This window comes from Drosophila grimshawi, unplaced genomic scaffold, assembly GCF_018153295.1.
Source record: "Drosophila grimshawi isolate 15287-2541.00 unplaced genomic scaffold, ASM1815329v1 contig_311, whole genome shotgun sequence".
Lineage (NCBI taxonomy): Eukaryota > Metazoa > Arthropoda > Insecta > Diptera > Drosophilidae > Drosophila > Drosophila grimshawi.
In genome coordinates this window covers 21,160,717-21,176,591 of record NW_025063098.1, presented here as the reverse complement: position 1 = coordinate 21,176,591, position 15,875 = coordinate 21,160,717, and the positions used below count along the sequence as shown (strand labels likewise).

Sequence of the window (15,875 nt, the reverse complement as noted above, 5' to 3'; positions counted from 1 at the left end):
TCGACATACGAACGTGACTATTCGAGTTATTAAACAATTTAATGTTATGCCGAGCAAAAACATTATAAAAATTGACTACACTCAAAAAAAAAAGTTTATTTTCGTAAATCGCCATTCATTATTATGCAAAATTTCAGAAAAGTTTTTTTGTCTACTTTTAGAAATATTTTTTATTATTAAGATATATACTTGAGAAAAATAGAAAAAAGCCTTAATAATTTAAAAAAAATTTTGCTCAAAGGTTTTAAAAAAAAAAGGTTAAATACAATGAAAAGTTTATAGTTATTATATTTCGGAGATATCTTTCACATTTACATCACATTTGAATGCTTCTAAACTCACAGACGCTTTAATTTGTAATATCAAATAATATGAAAAGAGATCAATTAAATAGAAATACAAGATATAACATAATTTTTGAGAATTGGAATTTGCATAAAATGTTTTATTTCGGATTTTTCCACTAGCTGCGTAGGTGTCCATTTATAAATCATTTTCTGAAAATTATCAGTCCAAAAATGCTAGAAAAAATAAGTAAAATGTTGTTAAATGTTTTATACAGATGCATTATAAATAAGTCACTCTTACTTTCACCGGTTGCGCAAGTATATTCCAACTTTTCGCACGCATTTCCAAAGAATTTCACTTCTCCTCTGTAGGTGCCCTTGACTGGAGCATAAATCTGTGGGCAAGCAGTACTGCAGTGCTTTTGGCACTCCTCCTTGGTACTGACAGTCAGGGCTGTAAATAGTCAACGGTATTTATAAGTACTCTTTGATTAACTGCATGTCTATTGTTCATAGCTCACCTGGCCGTCGAGTACAGTTCGCCTTATCAAAGTAACACTTATTGCGAAAGACTTGGCAGCCTGCTCCCATGGCCCACACAACATCCTCAGTATCGGAACAGACATCCGAGCAATTTGCATTTACGTGGCCCAATGCAAGGCAGAGCCCCAAACAAACTGCCAACATCAACTTCATTTCAAATACTAAATAAGCAGATAAATATAACCTGTTGACCAGCGCCTCAAAATCATGATAGAATATATCAACGTATTACCGTGTTTAGAACAAATGCTAAAACGCATAAACAACGGGCGCCTTATCAGCTAATTAAATAAACAGGTTTCATTCTCTCAAACACAACACATTTAGATCATAAACAACATTTTCGTCTAGAATTTCGTGCTTTCTGGTTTTTACTCTGCTGACTAAATATAAAATAAATTATATGGGTTTATCCAATAGTTATAATGTACGTTTCAGGCAATACCAAACAAATGTATAATACATCTATTGTCTCTATATTTTTTTATTGTCACCGTAGTAACAATTAATAATTGTTGTTCATACTTTTTAATGGTTAATGAGAAGCAATGCAATTAATTCTGAAATCAATTTTGTGTAATTAATAATTAATATAATAATATAATAATTAATTAATAACGAATATTAAATTACATTATAATATTATATTATAATAATAAGCGAAGGCTATCTTCGTTCACATAAGTAGATATTTCATTTGAATATTTAATCACAAAATACTATTTGTTTGTGTACTCTGTATTTTTATTTGATAATTATAATTTTTATGGTTTTATTTCTTGAAATAAAATAATAATTAATGTTGTATAAAATACTAGTCCAAATCTAGGACTGCTTCGGCAAGTCCAATGCGTTTGGCCTCCGCATCATAAACAGTATAGAAGCGCGCCAAGAAGATATCTCCAAGCACCCAGAAACTGCTTTCGATTGGCGCAAATCCACTTGTACAAGTCGTCTCCTCTGCAGTCTCTAGTCTTACTACATAGTCTTCGGGCCTTAGTGTAAAGCTCTCGTCTCCAATTTGAAACTGAATATCCAGCAGCCCCTGCCTGTCACAGCTGACGGCATAGCTATCGTTCTTTATCTTTGCCCCAATCGCCTCTTGTACCTGACTGAAGACGGTCTGAGGTATTAGAATCAGTGAGGTACCCGTATCCAAAATGGCAGTGACTGGGCCATGGAAGGGACGACTGTCCACAAATATGGCCGATATTTCAAACTGCCAGTAACCGACAACAGACACAGGTACATAGTGCAACACGCCCTTGTAGCGGGAGCTATCGATGCCCCCAAATATAATCTCGCCTCCGTAGAGTTCGCCGGGCATGCGACGCAGATAAACAGAGAATATGCATCGCTCGAATTGATGCTGCTGGCAGAAGAGCTCCAGGAACGGGGTCGAGTTTTGCCAACCAATTTGGCTGAAGCCCAGCCCAACAATGCCATCGAAAGTCGTACCTTCGAAGGTCGATTGATGATGCGACAATGTCTCGCCAAATATCAAGCCTGGTACTATCGCATCGCCCACTTGTATTGTGTCCTGGGACAGATAGCCACTCACATGTCCATTGCCATATGCAATGGAGAAGTTGTGTCCATTTTTCACATAACTTTTTGACTTGTGCGCTTTGTAGCGACTGTGACGCTGGCAGGCTATATTATTATCGGGGCAATTGCATGAAGGCAGCCAAGTATTGGCCGAACCGGTATCGAAGAGCACTCTAAATAACTGGGGCGGTGTACCCATTCCAATGCGTCCATAATACTCCACATTCTCGCGATTCTCCAGCACAAGCTGCAGCTTCTCTAAAGCAAACAGACTCACATATAGCTGACTGTCCATTGTCTTTTCCTGTACCTCCAATGCCACTCGCAGGACACTCATCACAGCCAACGTATAAAAGAAAATCAGCATCTCGCTGAGAAATAACAACCAAGTTCGTGGCATCTTGACTGAAGTTTTAACTTGAACTAAAGCACATTTGGGTCATATTTTCTGGATTTGGTAATCAACCACAGCTGTTCGTTGTAATTGGCCCATTAGCCAAGCAAAAAGTGTGCCACAAATAATTTTTTTATTTTAGTCGTAAATAATGATTTAAAGTTTGATTTACACAAGCTTTGCCAATGTAATGGGTATATAATAACAACAACTTGGTTTTCATTACTATTGGAGCTGTTAAATAATAAAAATTCTAAGCGGATTAGTTTTTGCCATAAGATTTGCCTTGTGGAAAGCAAACGACCGACGTACAAGTTGACTTTGATGCTAATCCAAAGAATCTTTATGGAACTGAACATACCTCTTCTTTTTTTTGCCTAATTTATAGACGCAGATTTTTAAGTATTTTTGTACACCAACGTTAATAAAAAAAAACTTGTTTCTTGTTAAAGAAATTTATTATATTATAAAATGAGCACTTTTGGTAATAACTGGCTTATTTAAGACTGTTGCAGCGGGCAGAAGACCTACTGCACTCTCCCTCACCAATTTGACGCCATTCTGTAAAATAAATATATTATTTAATGAAGATACCTTATTTGATATTAGACAACTTACTTATGCCCTTGGTGCAGGAACTGACGCCCATCGTACAACTATTGGAAAAGGTACATTGGATCGGTCGACCACCAACTCGAGCTTCTCCACAAACCGGACTAAAAACTGCTAGACAAATTGAAGGACATTCCCCGGCGACCATAGTTAAGCCACAGCAGAGGAGCACACTGATTAAAGCAAAACAGAACTTCATTGTAGCGGAAAGTGTTTTGACGACTAGTTTATTTCGATGACAATGTCAGGTTTATATACTAATATTATCAAGCCATTGACAACTGGTTTCACTCTGAGAAGTGTAGTAGTCATTTAATAAATTTGTCGTTGTTGATTAGACGGCCGTTCAAACGGAGAGATAGGCAAATAACCGACGAGAAGAGAGCCACTCAGAACGCAGCACGAAATCGCTCACTCAAGAAGCGCTCAGCAAGAAGCTTTGCAATAAGCTCGAGTGAGGTCTTGTTGCGGTCAAACGGCCAAGGTTATTGAAACAAAGAAGTCGTGTATGTTGCGAATCGACAATATAGAAAACATTGTGTAAAAACTCGTGATTGTAACCTCATAAGTTACAGGGCATTACAAATAGATATATTACTGTGAAAGTGCGGTGGATAATAAAAAGGTATGTGCTGAAATCGGTGAAATAAAAATATTCGAACCACTTTCAACCTTATAGGCCATTCTTGGGCAAAGAGTATGGACCAGACCTGCCACCAGTTTGAGCCAGCTGCACGCCTTCATAAGGTACACCGCGGGAGTGATTCACCCCGACGAGGTTGTAATTAGTCAACCTAACTTCATTGCATCGACATCAGAAGCGTCGCTAGGCAACGGGACGGAAGTGAGGAAGTGCGTTTAATCCAAGAGGACAACTTCATCCCACGGATCCCGACCCGCGCATATTCGCTATATTGAAATCAAGTAATTCCGATTTATTATTAATAAGATATTAATAAGATTACCTTAAAAGTTAATCAAAGAAGACGTGAATGATCAGTCAGCGGTGTGGTCCACGCCCTACTTACAAACACAAGCAATTTTTTTGAGATAAGTTCTTATCAGCTTTCGTGTGTCGTACAAGCGCGGATGAACAAACCATAAAGTTTGAAAAGGTCAGCGTATTTAAACAAGCGCAACTCGTAATTGGCGAAATGCCCTAAATTACTTTGAATATATCCAAATCATTAATAGTAAGAAATATAATTATTGAAGTTTTTTTATTATTAATATGGTTGAATAATTTTATAAATATATCATTGTAAAAAAAAAAAAAAAAAAACGGTACTAGTAGGTGATACATTAATATTTAACAATACACTGGCACTGGAGAGTGCGCACCTCAAGCTCAACAATACACCGGTCACTTAAATTGGCAAGTTCATCAGCCAATCATTAGTAAGACCAAATAAGTTATCCTAAAAAAAATAGCTTATACAAAAAGAAATGATACCCTGGTTTACTACAGAAGTTCTAAACAATAACAATAATATCACCTCTAAAACAGATGTGAAACAAATATGTAATAGTGATTCCCATTTCGGATATGGTTTTACTGCACAGATAAACGTATTTAATGAATTCTTTGAACCGTAATTTCCAGGTACTTTTACACCTTAATAACCAGATAATATTTGCTGAGTAACGGTGCAACGGGGCTATTTGGCTGACCACGTGACCTTTAAGCCACCGTCTTTTCAATGACTCTCATTAATCATAGACAACCTTAGGTGATCTGCGCCTAGGCGTGCTGCAAACTTACATGCTGCCTGTTTAAATCATTAGATTTGCAGTTTATTCAATTCATTTCATGCCACGAATCGATTCGATTCGATTGGATTCAACTCAACACCAACTTTTATTTACCGTTTAGAAGTTCAGTCAGATATATATACATACAAATATTTATCATGTGGGTGTGGATCGTTCATCTGTATATAAAGTTGTCCGACAGCTTTTAAATTAAAGCGCATTATTACCATATCAGTCAGCAGAAAAGCGAAAATAACAGCAACTACGAATATTATCAATACATAAATTAAAGGACCAGCAAGAATACTACTAACACTATGTGAATACAACGATATACCTTCCAAACGACGAAGAAATATAACCAAAAGCTTAATCTAATAGAAAAACTTAACTTAAACTTAAAACTTAACACACTCAAAGGTAAACACATTTCCAATTGCTGACAAGATAAAACAAAGTGGCATTCACTGGCTGGCTGTTGGCTGGTTCAGAGGCAGCCCCTGGGTGGGCGTTTAAATCAAAGTCTGCTTTGTCGTCGAGCTGATGGAGAGGCGATTTATTACCGCAGCACTTGACTCTTTCAAAATCGAGGCAATTTCAAGCACCAAACTCAATTACAGTCAAAAGGAAAGATTTTACTTTCGAAATGTGCGAATAACATAGCGAAGCAAAATAATAAAATAAAAAAAACCTGCATAACAACACCAACTTTGAAGATGACTTTCAAAAATCGCCCAGCGACCGGAGACGGGCAATTGAAGAAGATATTTCTTGGTTACTTCGGTCTTCGGTCTTCGGTCTGCTTACAAAAAGTGACCAATTGATCTGAAAACAGTCGCATAACAGGCTCCACAGGTAAACTGATCTGTTGCCTCATCTCAAAACAGGTGCCTGGTGTTTTCACAATAAAACTAATATGTGGCAAATTAAAATTTGATGCCAAATTATAAATTTAACAATTTCTAATTAACTATTTTTGTACCCCGATTTATGGCATCTGTGTTTATTCAACTGCCAATGCAAAATTTGAAATTTGGTGACGATCTGAAAATAAGAGAAAACAGACTTTTCAAAAAGCTGACGCAAAAATCTTAACAACAACATTATTTGAAGTAGATGAAAGGCATACAACGTAGTAAGTTGATATTAATCCTAATATGGCATAATAAGTTGTACATTTTAACAAAATTAATCTCATAGATCTTTTATTACTTAGATATTTATTATTTCAAATTAGAAATAGTACTGGAAATCTTCACATAATGTCGGTCTCTTTATAAAGTTAAAAATATGAATATTTTTTTTTAAAGCTTATGTGCTTATTTTGTAGCAAAATAAAAAAAATAAATATATAAAATATTATTAAAAAAAAAATAAATAAATCGAAATAGAAATCTTGAACTACTGTCAATCGCTCTGTTAAGTTAATAAAATAAAAATTGGTATATATATCATATATACGCATGAGAAGAATTTTCCATCTTGACACTCTTCTGTATGCTTTGTGCTTTATAAAATTCGTTGTTTATTGATTTACATACGTACGGGTTAAGTGACAACACCTTGGATAATTATATTTGCACAACTGAAAAATGTATAAAACGCATTTCTGTTGTCTAGTTAACAAAGCAGATCAAAAACCCAATTTCGTATAAATGCCAGTTTCAGATCATGCCAACCCTTAGTTAGCCAATTTCTCCGCTAGTAATATGTACAAGTCGTCGCTATTTATTGCACTGTTCGGCGTTTTAGTTTGCCTGAGCACGGCTAGACTAGCCGCGACTAGGCTACAGGCGGCAGTCTGTCCCAGACGATGTGTTTTGGCATTTCGCTGCTCCCCGTACTACAAGGATATAGTTTGGAGCATTGTCGATGGTCAATGTCGTGTCTTTCAGAATGGCTGCCTATTCGCATCGGAAAACTGTTCACGCGTAAATAGTTGCAAAAAAGGTTAGATGAACTGCATTTCAGTAAGTTTTAGTTTTGTACAACGAGTAACACATGATTTTTTGAATTCCATTTAGAAATGACGCAAACAACACGAGAGGAATGCGTGACAAAATGTCCTCAAATATGTCCATTTGAAGGCAGGGGAGTTTGTGGCTCGTTCCCTGAAATGAATGCAAACAACACCCCAGAATGGAAGTCAATCACTTTCCTCAATGAATGCGTGCTAAATCAATATGCTTGCCAGAGTGGAATAGGTATGTTCCACATCATATTAGTATTATCACGTGTATTCAAAATGATTTTTCCTTTCCCTTTGATTGCAGCTTATGTGGGTATGACTGAGGGTGAGTGCGCGCGCAATTAGATCTTCACTTGAAACGCAGTAGAGACCAGAACTCTTGCATTCATATAATATAAGCGAATGCTTCATAAATATGTTAAAAAATAAACAAACGAAAATAACAACTGCAACTGTTGACCTTCTAGAATATTTTTAAAAGATAATATTGACATAATTGTTTACAACAAATGCGTACAGCAAATATATAAAACATTCAGCAAAACGCCTTACGAGTTATTATTGAATTTTAATTTTATTACAAAAATTTGCCAAGTTGGAGCAAGTCACAAATTCAAAATGGAAAATTATAAAAGTAAAGTTTTTGTGATGATTTTGCTAGCGTCAATTGATGCTATGTATGGACAGCTGTTGAGTGTGCAAGGTAAGTCACTGTTTCGAAAACTGAAAACTCGAATAACATATTTTTTTCATTTTTGGGTGCATTTTCAGCGTCCACCAAGTGTCATGATGTGTGTCCCAGAGTCTATCGCGTGGTTTGTGCTCAGCATGATGGATGTTTTCGCACCTTTGCCAACATCTGTGTAATGGAAATGTACAACTGCAAGTATCAGAAGGGTATGTGGCACATATTAATCTGACTAAATACAAATACAAAAAAGTTTAAATGCATTTTTATATTTAGCATATCAAATTGTATCGGAAAAAGCTTGTGAAATCATCAGCAATAAGGAGCTACAAAAATTGGAGCTCTAGCGGCGGTTATTAAACTCACGGTAGATGGCGCCAGTTGTAACCGCGCATGCGTTGATCACAAAATATTGTTTTGTGGTTGTGTCTCAATAGTCGCCAGGATATACATATATCCCGAGACTGCTGCTGCTGCTGCCGTCGTTGCTGCTGTTTTTATGTGTAACTCTCTCTCTGACTAAACTGTAGTATCGTCACGCCACTACTACTTAAATAAGCGATAATTAAATTTTTAAAGCAAGTTTTTCCCAGTTTTTAAAATATAACAACACCCACAAAAAATGTGCTAACCCTTTAAATTGTGTTCGAAATTTGTACACAACTTGTAAAACTACGCTACAAATTATAATAAATTTTCACTTACGCTCACACGACGTGCGCGAGGAAAAACAAAAAGTGTACATAATACCAACAAAAAAAAAAAAAATCGCAGACAACGACAAGAAAAACTTAATTTGGGAAGGCAGGGAACGCAACCAGCAAGCAAAAAAAAGAAAATAATAATAACCTCCAACTGAAGGCGTTTTTCGGCTAAGTTCGCCAGCAGTTATTCGCTTGGCGATCTAAACACAGGTTAGTTATTTTTCACCCAATTGCTAATTGGCTTGACATTTAATCTGTTTTCCGCATACAGTTGCAAAATTTCCAGCAAATTGCGCATCATTTATGTATAACAATCTAATGTCCGTCTATTGTGTGTATCTCTGTATGTGTGTGTGTGTGTGAGTGTCTGTGAAAATGTTTTCATGTCTGCTGGCCACATTTCGAAGCATACATTTCAGCCCCATTGTTGCATTCTGAACTACAAACATAAGTAAATGTATATATGTACATTTATACACAAGAATATAAAAAATCACAAAATATTGCTGAAGTTTATATGAAGGGATATAATATACACACACATATATATATATATATATATATATATATATACATACGCACCAATATGTACCCATAAGGAGACACATGCATACGAATATACGTGCAAAACACACAATGTGTGTATGGATGAATGTCTGACAGTGTGTGTCTAATGCATATGCAAATGTGAGTGAGAGTGTGACCCTGCCACTGGATAACAATGGCCACACTTCAATGACCTAGACCTAGACCACGAAAGATTTAAATGCCGCCAAGTGGGTGCAGTATGGTTTGCCACCCACCCACAAGGCGTGTGTGCCATTATTTAAACTGCGCATTTCCCATTAATTCTCAAGTGCAATTTTCAAAATGAATATATATATTTTACATATGGGACACACTATTTCTCTCTTGAGAAAATAATGCTCAATTTTTATCTTATGAAATATATACCTACAGCGAGTAAGCCCTAGCTGGAATATAATCATTTAGGCTAGTCGTTAAATTTAATTTCATACCGAAAACACAGTTTTTAATATTATTATTCTTATCCCCAAAAGGAATTAAACTTCTTTTGGATCAATAGAAAGCTGGTAACGTACATGGCGCAATCTATGTTTCGTTAAATCTGTACAACTCGCTTATCAGCATTTGCTTTGTTAACACAATTAATTTTATTATATTATTAATGTCGTATTGAATATCGTTTTCTTACATTCATCCGTCCTTTTTCTGTTCGTTACAACAATTTTGATTTCTAATTTGAAATAAATAATCGATAAATAGCTAAGCACAGCTGTTCTGTTACTGCTCTTTATTACTTTGTTATCGTTTCTGAATGTCGACAGCTGTTATGTTCAATTTCGAGTGTTGTTCGCAGGTTTTTTTATTAGACACCGTCTACACAAACTTTCTTTTTAAGTAAACCTGTCCTTAAAAGAATCCTTGCTTAATTGCCCACCAGAAACAATATTTGTTTTGATTGATAAACTTAAGGCGCCGCTTTTCCAGCAACAATTAAGAATGCGGTGTTAATAACATATTATACAATGTTAAAGTTTTCGGGTGCCCATAGCTGTATGTTATCTGTTAGTGTTGTGTAAAATTGGCTCATTCGTGTTTTTCGGTCGCTGCCGCAATTTTAATTTGTGCTTGCTGAGAACAATATAAATAAAGAAAAACAGCATTAAAAAGACAGCAAAAAAAAAACAAAAAGTATTTCAAATAATAATTGATGGCTCCTAAATAGAAACTGTAAGTGTTTATGTGCGGGTGGCCTGTGTGTTTACATATGCGTGTGTTTGTGTGTTAAATAGTCGCTAGAGATGAGCAATTTCTTTGATTTTGTTATAACTGTGACTTGGTTGGATTCTCAACATGGCTGAATATTGTTTTGAAAATTTAGATATCTCTGATAAGACCTGTAACAGATATGCTATCGCAAGATAAGGACTAAAGCGCAAACTTTTTGCCACGGACTTGCTATCTTTATGAACGTAGTTTCTATTAATATATATATATATATATATATATATATATATTCATATATATACAGATACTTATATGATTCTCAACTGAAGAACAGTTACGGCACAAATCACAGGTAAGCGATTAGCGCTCATCTCTCTTGCTTTGTTTCGTTTCGCATCCGCCACCCACAACAAGAGCCGAACGACCGCAGCACAATTTATGCGACGATGTGACAAGAACAACAACAACACGAACAAGAGGCAAAATAATAAGCATTTGTATAAAGAAGGAGGGAATCTTGTGCACAATGCCTTATAATTATCAAAGAGGCAATGGAAATTTGTCATGAATCAAAATCAGAAACAGAATTCAGACTTGCAACATGAGTCAGTCTTTTGTAATATAGTTTGTGCCTCTTTAACTCCTCGTTATCACATCAAATCAGTTGCCATATAAAAAATTCCACTGAAATATCTTGCTAACTTTTGATTGTATTTTCTGTAAGCACACGTACACACACAAGCACATACACTCTTACACAGAATTGCACTTATGACTTACTGGAAATTTGATCGGTTTCTCTCAAATTGAAATAACAATGCAGTGTGGTCTTTGCATATGTGTGTGTGTGCGTGTATGTGTGTGTGTGTGCTCAAGTGTAATGCCGCATAACAGTAATTTAAGCTTTTTACTGCTATTATCCTTGTTGTGGTTGTGGTTCGTGTGCAATCCTCATTGGATCAATCCTCTTCCAGGAATTATCAGCTACTCGAAACTTGAAACTTGTCCACTTTTTCAAGACCAGCATTAATTTGGTTGTTGTTATTGTTAATAAAAACAGATTGTGGTAAATGCATTTAAATACATAGATACATATATACATGCAAACGGTTATTTATGTATATGATTATCTAATATTCGCCAGTGGAGAAGTTTAAATCTTAAATAGAGTAAAACAGCATTTTGTTTAAAGGCTTGTAACGGCTTAGGTACAAAAATAAATATATTATTATTTATAGAAATTATATATAAATATATTATTAATATTGGATTCACTTTCTCTTACAAATAAATTAAAGAACAAAACATTATTTTGCATTTAAAATAATATGTATAAACATGCATAAAGTTCACTTTCTCTTCATTTTATGCTGCTTTTGCATTTGACTTATTTTTAAACTTATTGATTGTTGATAATAATAATCGAACAAATTGCCAAGCATGTAATTACAAGCTCAATTGCTAGAGAGAAAAGAGAGAGAGAGAGAGAGAAAAGAGAGAGAGAAAAGAGAGAGAGAAGAGAGAGAGAGAGAGGTGCACACATTGTTATTGATGCGACTGGTGGTTTGCTGATTATTGATTTCGAGCATAGAGTTTGAGCAAAGCTGATGGGCAACTTGCTGAATCGCATGCTAATGGCGGCAACGGATAAAACAAAAGCAAAAACCATAAATTGCGTGGCGCGTTCTTAGCCATTGTCAACGAGTAACTTTTGACGATGACGCACAACTCTCTGTCGCTCTGTCCGTCTGTCCGACTGTCTGTCTGTCTGTTCCCCGCATATGACGCACAATTGATAAACTGCAGCAATAATAAACAGATTTACACACTGTATACACACCAACACTGTTTCTTACTGCGCTTGTCTTTATCTGATTGTTGCAGGGTAGAGCAACGAGTTCCACTGGCTGTGGCTGGAGCTGTTGTTGTTGTGGTTGTTGTCGTCGCTTTGGCATTCATCTGGGCAACGTATTGTCGCCGGTGACCGCAAGACTGGGCAAAATTATGAACTTGTGCTCCTCGTCTGGTGCAACAGCATCGAATACATCGCTATCGTCCACAGGGCATCCGGAGAGTAACGGCAGCGGTCCATCGGAGGCGACACATTGCTTTGGCGGCGGCGGCGGAGGCGGTGGCAACAACGCTGGCGGTGGCAGTGGCACAGATACAGCACCCAACAGTAACAAAGGCACACTCAACGGTGGCGGCAGCGGCGGTGGCGGCGGCGCTAATCCGGCGAGCAGCAACGGTCACAGCCTGACACACAACAACGAAAACAACGGAAACATGCCGCCCGAGACGCGTCCCAAAATGGTGACGGTCAAGCATCCGGAATCAAATAAACCCAAGCCCACCACCAAGAAGATTGTCAAGAATATCCAGGCGGATCAGGATGTGATCAAGGCACTGCAACGTTGCCGAGACGAAGGTAAGTCGAATACACAGCAAAAAATATAGTATATATAATTGAAAGCATAGTTCAATTTAAATTCGAGAAATTCTCAATAAATAAACTTTAATTTTAAAATGAAACAACTTGGCAAATTAAAATAATAGATTGTTTTATACGATACCTAAAATCTGAACCCACATTTTTTAATGTGTATTAGCATGGATCTTTATTCAAATGCTGTCCTTGTTTACCCATAGGCATCAAGCGTCTGGACCTGAGCAAATCCTCCATCACTGTGCTGCCCAATACGGTTAGGGAGTGCGTGCATCTCACCGAGCTGTACTTGTACAGCAACAAGATTGGACAGCTGCCCACAGAGATTGGTTGCCTGGTGAATTTGCGTAATCTGGCCTTGAATGAGAACTCGCTGACATCGCTGCCCGAATCATTGAAGCATTGCACACAGCTCAAGGTGCTCGATTTGCGGCACAACAAACTGGCCGAAATACCATCGGTCATCTATAGACTTCGCTCGTTGACGACGCTCTATCTGCGCTTCAATAGAATCACAACGGTGGCGGATGATCTGCGCCAGCTGGTCAATCTTACAATGTTGAGTCTGCGCGAGAACAAGATCAAGGAGCTGGGCAGCGCCATTGGTGCGCTGGTCAATCTGACCACACTGGATGTGTCACACAATCATTTGGAGCACCTGCCCGAGGACATTGGCAACTGTGTGAATCTGAGTGCGCTCGATTTACAGCACAACGAACTGCTGGACATACCCGACAGCATTGGCAATCTGAAGTCGCTGGTGCGTCTCGGGCTGCGCTACAATCGCCTAAACTGTGTGCCCGTCTCGCTGAAGAACTGCAAAAGCATGGACGAGTTCAACGTGGAGGGCAATGGGATCACCCAGCTGCCGGATGGCATGCTGGCCAGCTTGAGTGCATTGACCTCGATCACATTGTCGCGCAATCAGTTCACCAGCTATCCGACCGGAGGTCCGGCACAGTTTACAAATGTGTACAGCATCAATTTGGAGCACAATCGCATTGACAAGATACCGTATGGGATATTCTCGAGGGCCAAGGGCTTGACCAAGCTGAACATGAAGGAGAATATGCTGACCGCCTTGCCGCTGGATGTGGGCACCTGGGTGAATATGGTGGAACTGAATTTGGCCACCAATGCGCTGCAGAAACTGCCCGATGATATCATGAATTTGCAAAATCTGGAAATACTCATACTGTCCAATAACATGCTCAAGAAGATACCCAATACGATTGGCAATTTGCGCAAATTGCGCATTCTGGATCTGGAGGAGAATCGCATCGAGGTGCTGCCCCATGAGATTGGCCTGCTGCACGAGCTGCAGCGTCTGATTTTGCAAACCAATCAGATAACAATGTTGCCCCGCAGCGTTGGCCATTTGAGCAATCTGACACATCTGTCGGTAAGCGAGAACAATCTGCAGTTTTTGCCCGAGGAGATTGGCTCCTTGGAGAGCCTGGAGAACCTTTATATCAATCAGAATCCAGGGCTGGAGAAGTTACCCTTCGAGCTGGCGCTGTGCCAAAATCTGAAATATTTAAACATTGACAAATGCCCGTTGGGCACCATTCCGCCCGAGATACAAGCTGGTGGACCATCGCTGGTGCTGCAGTGGCTCAAGATGCACTCGCCATACCGGCAAATGTGAGATGTGGATGGCGTCTGGCGCACCGTGTACGTGGGCAGCGATTGCTACTATCAGTACGAGCTGCATACGGGAACGGAGCAACAGACGCATGCCGGTGGCAAACAGGCGGCAGGCGGGGCAAGCGAACGGCGCTAACGGTGCGAGCTCAGTTAGAGAGTTCTAGTTCTCCACCTGGCTATGCCTAATCTCTCCCAGCATCAAAATCGAAACACAATCGAAGACAAGAAATCATCGCGTGAGGAGCGGAGTTGCCTGGCAAATGATAGCTTTAAAATGTTATACCAATGTCCCGCGTATTGTAAAACTGCCCCGATTTGCTTTTACCTTTAAGTTGATGTTTGATGCTGCTTAGCGACATGATATGATATGATTATTTGGTTCTCAACGTTTAGGTTTTAGTTTAATGCTTCCAAGCTAGTCATAAACACAACAAACAAATCATTGAACGAAAACTACACTAAATGAAATTAAACTAAATGAAATTAAATACTAAACCTTAGACTTTTTTGCGTTCGATACTCGTTTAAAGACATTTACAAACTTATCTGTCACAAAGGAAAGCTAAATCGAATGTTCAAACCATACAAAAAATACGCAAGCGCCAAGGAATTGTTTAAAAAAAAAAAATAATAATAAAAAAATACTAATTAAAACTTAAAAGATATACATATTTACACACATATATATATATATATAAACATAATTAGTAGACTACTTTGTATAAGCGCAAGAATATTAACGACACAAAAACAGAAGAAGAAAAAAAAGTATTAAAAAATAATTTGATTTGAAATCGATGACGGCTAGTTTTTTGGAGCGCATCAAGCTATGTACTGTGTATTAAATTATACTACATACATATGTATTCAAATGGTGCACTTTAACTTTAAGTACATATTTGTGTATTAACCATAAACATGGAATTGCTTGTAGCGCCGCATATGGTATATGGATGTAATAAATACATATATATATACTTAACGTATTATAAACTAATGCATGCATTATATGTATGTTTAAACATTTGAAATGGTGTTTAGTAGCCGAAGTGTTAAAAAAAAATAACAAAAACAAAAGAACAATGCAGTTAATGTAAGCAAAAAAATTGATGTGTGTGTTTGTGTGTGCATATTTATAAATGATTTGTACAAATATTGAATTGTTAATTATGATTTGATGCATTTGGTTAGCAATAATCAATAAAATTTTTGTATGGCAAGCAAGGAAAAAAAATACAATACTACTACGAGTAGTGTAATGCCACTTAATTAATAAGTAACTAGAGATAACAATTGAATCTTTCGAATGTCTCGGCACATTCGGGTTCTATCTACACACACACACACATACATATATATATGTATTTATATATATATATAATTATCAGTGTTGTAAGTGGGGTTTAAAGCCTCATTCAATGAATATTATGTCTAAACAGCTCAAAACTCTTTCAGTCTTTTAAACATTGCACAATTTATTTTTGTATGAAGAGAACTGCAAGTTTTTTAAAAAGAAAAGAAAAACAAAACAGA

General features: G+C 37.4%; 6 protein-coding genes and 1 long non-coding RNA gene across 8 annotated transcripts; 4 read left to right on the top strand and 3 right to left on the bottom strand.

The window, feature by feature from the left end:
• Nucleotides 1-411: 411 nt before the first annotated feature.
• Nucleotides 412-1,076, bottom strand: LOC6568104. The gene is made up of 4 exons (XM_032740566.2): nucleotides 1,063-1,076; nucleotides 809-991; nucleotides 589-741; nucleotides 412-521 (listed from the first exon to the last, which is right to left on the bottom strand). The coding sequence occupies exons 2-4, from the start codon at nucleotides 981-983 to the stop codon at nucleotides 508-510; spliced, it is 342 nt and encodes a 113-aa protein (XP_032596457.1). The 5' UTR covers nucleotides 984-991; nucleotides 1,063-1,076; the 3' UTR covers nucleotides 412-507.
• Nucleotides 1,077-1,493: 417 nt separating this feature from the next.
• On the bottom strand, nucleotides 1,494-2,783 carry LOC6568105 (aspartic proteinase A3). The gene has a single exon (XM_001994870.3). The coding sequence runs from the start codon at nucleotides 2,776-2,778 to the stop codon at nucleotides 1,645-1,647; it is 1,134 nt and encodes a 377-aa protein (XP_001994906.2). The 5' UTR covers nucleotides 2,779-2,783; the 3' UTR covers nucleotides 1,494-1,644.
• Nucleotides 2,784-3,211: 428 nt separating this feature from the next.
• On the bottom strand, nucleotides 3,212-3,581 carry LOC116805837 (vasotab). The gene is made up of 2 exons (XM_032740570.2): nucleotides 3,391-3,581; nucleotides 3,212-3,333 (listed from the first exon to the last, which is right to left on the bottom strand). The coding sequence occupies exons 1-2, from the start codon at nucleotides 3,530-3,532 to the stop codon at nucleotides 3,269-3,271; spliced, it is 207 nt and encodes a 68-aa protein (XP_032596461.2). The 5' UTR covers nucleotides 3,533-3,581; the 3' UTR covers nucleotides 3,212-3,268.
• Nucleotides 3,582-3,848: 267 nt separating this feature from the next.
• Nucleotides 3,849-4,172, top strand: LOC122322497. The gene is made up of 3 exons (XR_006246652.1): nucleotides 3,849-3,890; nucleotides 3,960-4,009; nucleotides 4,064-4,172. It is a non-coding gene; the product is annotated as an uncharacterized LOC122322497 (long non-coding RNA).
• Nucleotides 4,173-4,291: 119 nt separating this feature from the next.
• Nucleotides 4,292-7,557, top strand: LOC6568106 (U-Kazal-Dg21.2). The gene is made up of 4 exons (XM_032740630.2): nucleotides 4,292-4,308; nucleotides 6,799-7,086; nucleotides 7,161-7,340; nucleotides 7,410-7,557. The coding sequence occupies exons 2-4, from the start codon at nucleotides 6,846-6,848 to the stop codon at nucleotides 7,448-7,450; spliced, it is 462 nt and encodes a 153-aa protein (XP_032596521.1). The 5' UTR covers nucleotides 4,292-4,308; nucleotides 6,799-6,845; the 3' UTR covers nucleotides 7,451-7,557.
• A 208-nt stretch (nucleotides 7,558-7,765) lies between these two features.
• Nucleotides 7,766-8,140, top strand: LOC6568107 (U-Kazal-Dg21.2). The gene is made up of 3 exons (XM_001994872.2): nucleotides 7,766-7,808; nucleotides 7,877-8,002; nucleotides 8,070-8,140. The coding sequence occupies exons 1-3, from the start codon at nucleotides 7,781-7,783 to the stop codon at nucleotides 8,138-8,140; spliced, it is 225 nt and encodes a 74-aa protein (XP_001994908.1). The 5' UTR covers nucleotides 7,766-7,780.
• Nucleotides 8,141-8,427: 287 nt separating this feature from the next.
• On the top strand, nucleotides 8,428-14,984 carry LOC6568108 (leucine-rich repeat protein soc-2 homolog). 2 transcript variants are annotated; one of them, XM_032740513.2, is made up of 3 exons: nucleotides 8,428-8,707; nucleotides 12,134-12,677; nucleotides 12,899-14,984. In XM_032740513.2, exons 2-3 carry the CDS (start codon nucleotides 12,254-12,256, stop codon nucleotides 14,341-14,343), a joined length of 1,869 nt encoding a protein of 622 aa, XP_032596404.1. In that variant the 5' UTR covers nucleotides 8,428-8,707; nucleotides 12,134-12,253; the 3' UTR covers nucleotides 14,344-14,984. The 2 variants fall into 2 exon arrangements, with proteins under 2 accessions (XP_032596404.1, XP_001994909.1); XM_001994873.3 differs by lacking the exon at nucleotides 8,428-8,707 and adding an exon at nucleotides 10,200-10,252 and having other exon boundaries at nucleotides 12,899-14,964.
• Nucleotides 14,985-15,875: the final 891 nt, after the last annotated feature.

Bases quoted from the DNA above. Each gene is read 5' to 3' on its own strand.
- LOC6568104 (XM_032740566.2), bottom strand. From the start codon at position 983: ATGAAGTTGATGTTGGCAGTTTGTTTGGGGCTCTGCCTTGCATTGGGC. The intron at 742-808 runs GTGAGCTATGAA...GACTATTTACAG, and splicing joins GAACTGTACTCGACGGCCAG to CCCTGACTGTCAGTACCAAG.
- LOC6568105 (XM_001994870.3), bottom strand. From the start codon at position 2,778: ATGCCACGAACTTGGTTGTTATTTCTCAGCGAGATGCTGATTTTCTTT.
- LOC116805837 (XM_032740570.2), bottom strand. From the start codon at position 3,532: ATGGTCGCCGGGGAATGTCCTTCAATTTGTCTAGCAGTTTTTAGTCCG. The intron at 3,334-3,390 runs GTAAGTTGTCTA...TTTATTTTACAG, and splicing joins TTCCTGCACCAAGGGCATAA to AATGGCGTCAAATTGGTGAG.
- LOC6568106 (XM_032740630.2), top strand. From the start codon at position 6,846: ATGTACAAGTCGTCGCTATTTATTGCACTGTTCGGCGTTTTAGTTTGC. The intron at 7,087-7,160 runs GTTAGATGAACT...AATTCCATTTAG, and splicing joins CGTAAATAGTTGCAAAAAAG to AAATGACGCAAACAACACGA. The intron at 7,341-7,409 runs GTATGTTCCACA...CTTTGATTGCAG, and splicing joins TGCTTGCCAGAGTGGAATAG to CTTATGTGGGTATGACTGAG.
- LOC6568107 (XM_001994872.2), top strand. From the start codon at position 7,781: ATGTATGGACAGCTGTTGAGTGTGCAAG. The intron at 7,809-7,876 runs GTAAGTCACTGT...GTGCATTTTCAG, and splicing joins ACAGCTGTTGAGTGTGCAAG to CGTCCACCAAGTGTCATGAT. The intron at 8,003-8,069 runs GTATGTGGCACA...TTTTATATTTAG, and splicing joins CAACTGCAAGTATCAGAAGG to CATATCAAATTGTATCGGAA.
- LOC6568108 (XM_032740513.2), top strand. From the start codon at position 12,254: ATGAACTTGTGCTCCTCGTCTGGTGCAACAGCATCGAATACATCGCTA. The intron at 12,678-12,898 runs GTAAGTCGAATA...GTTTACCCATAG, and splicing joins GCAACGTTGCCGAGACGAAG to GCATCAAGCGTCTGGACCTG.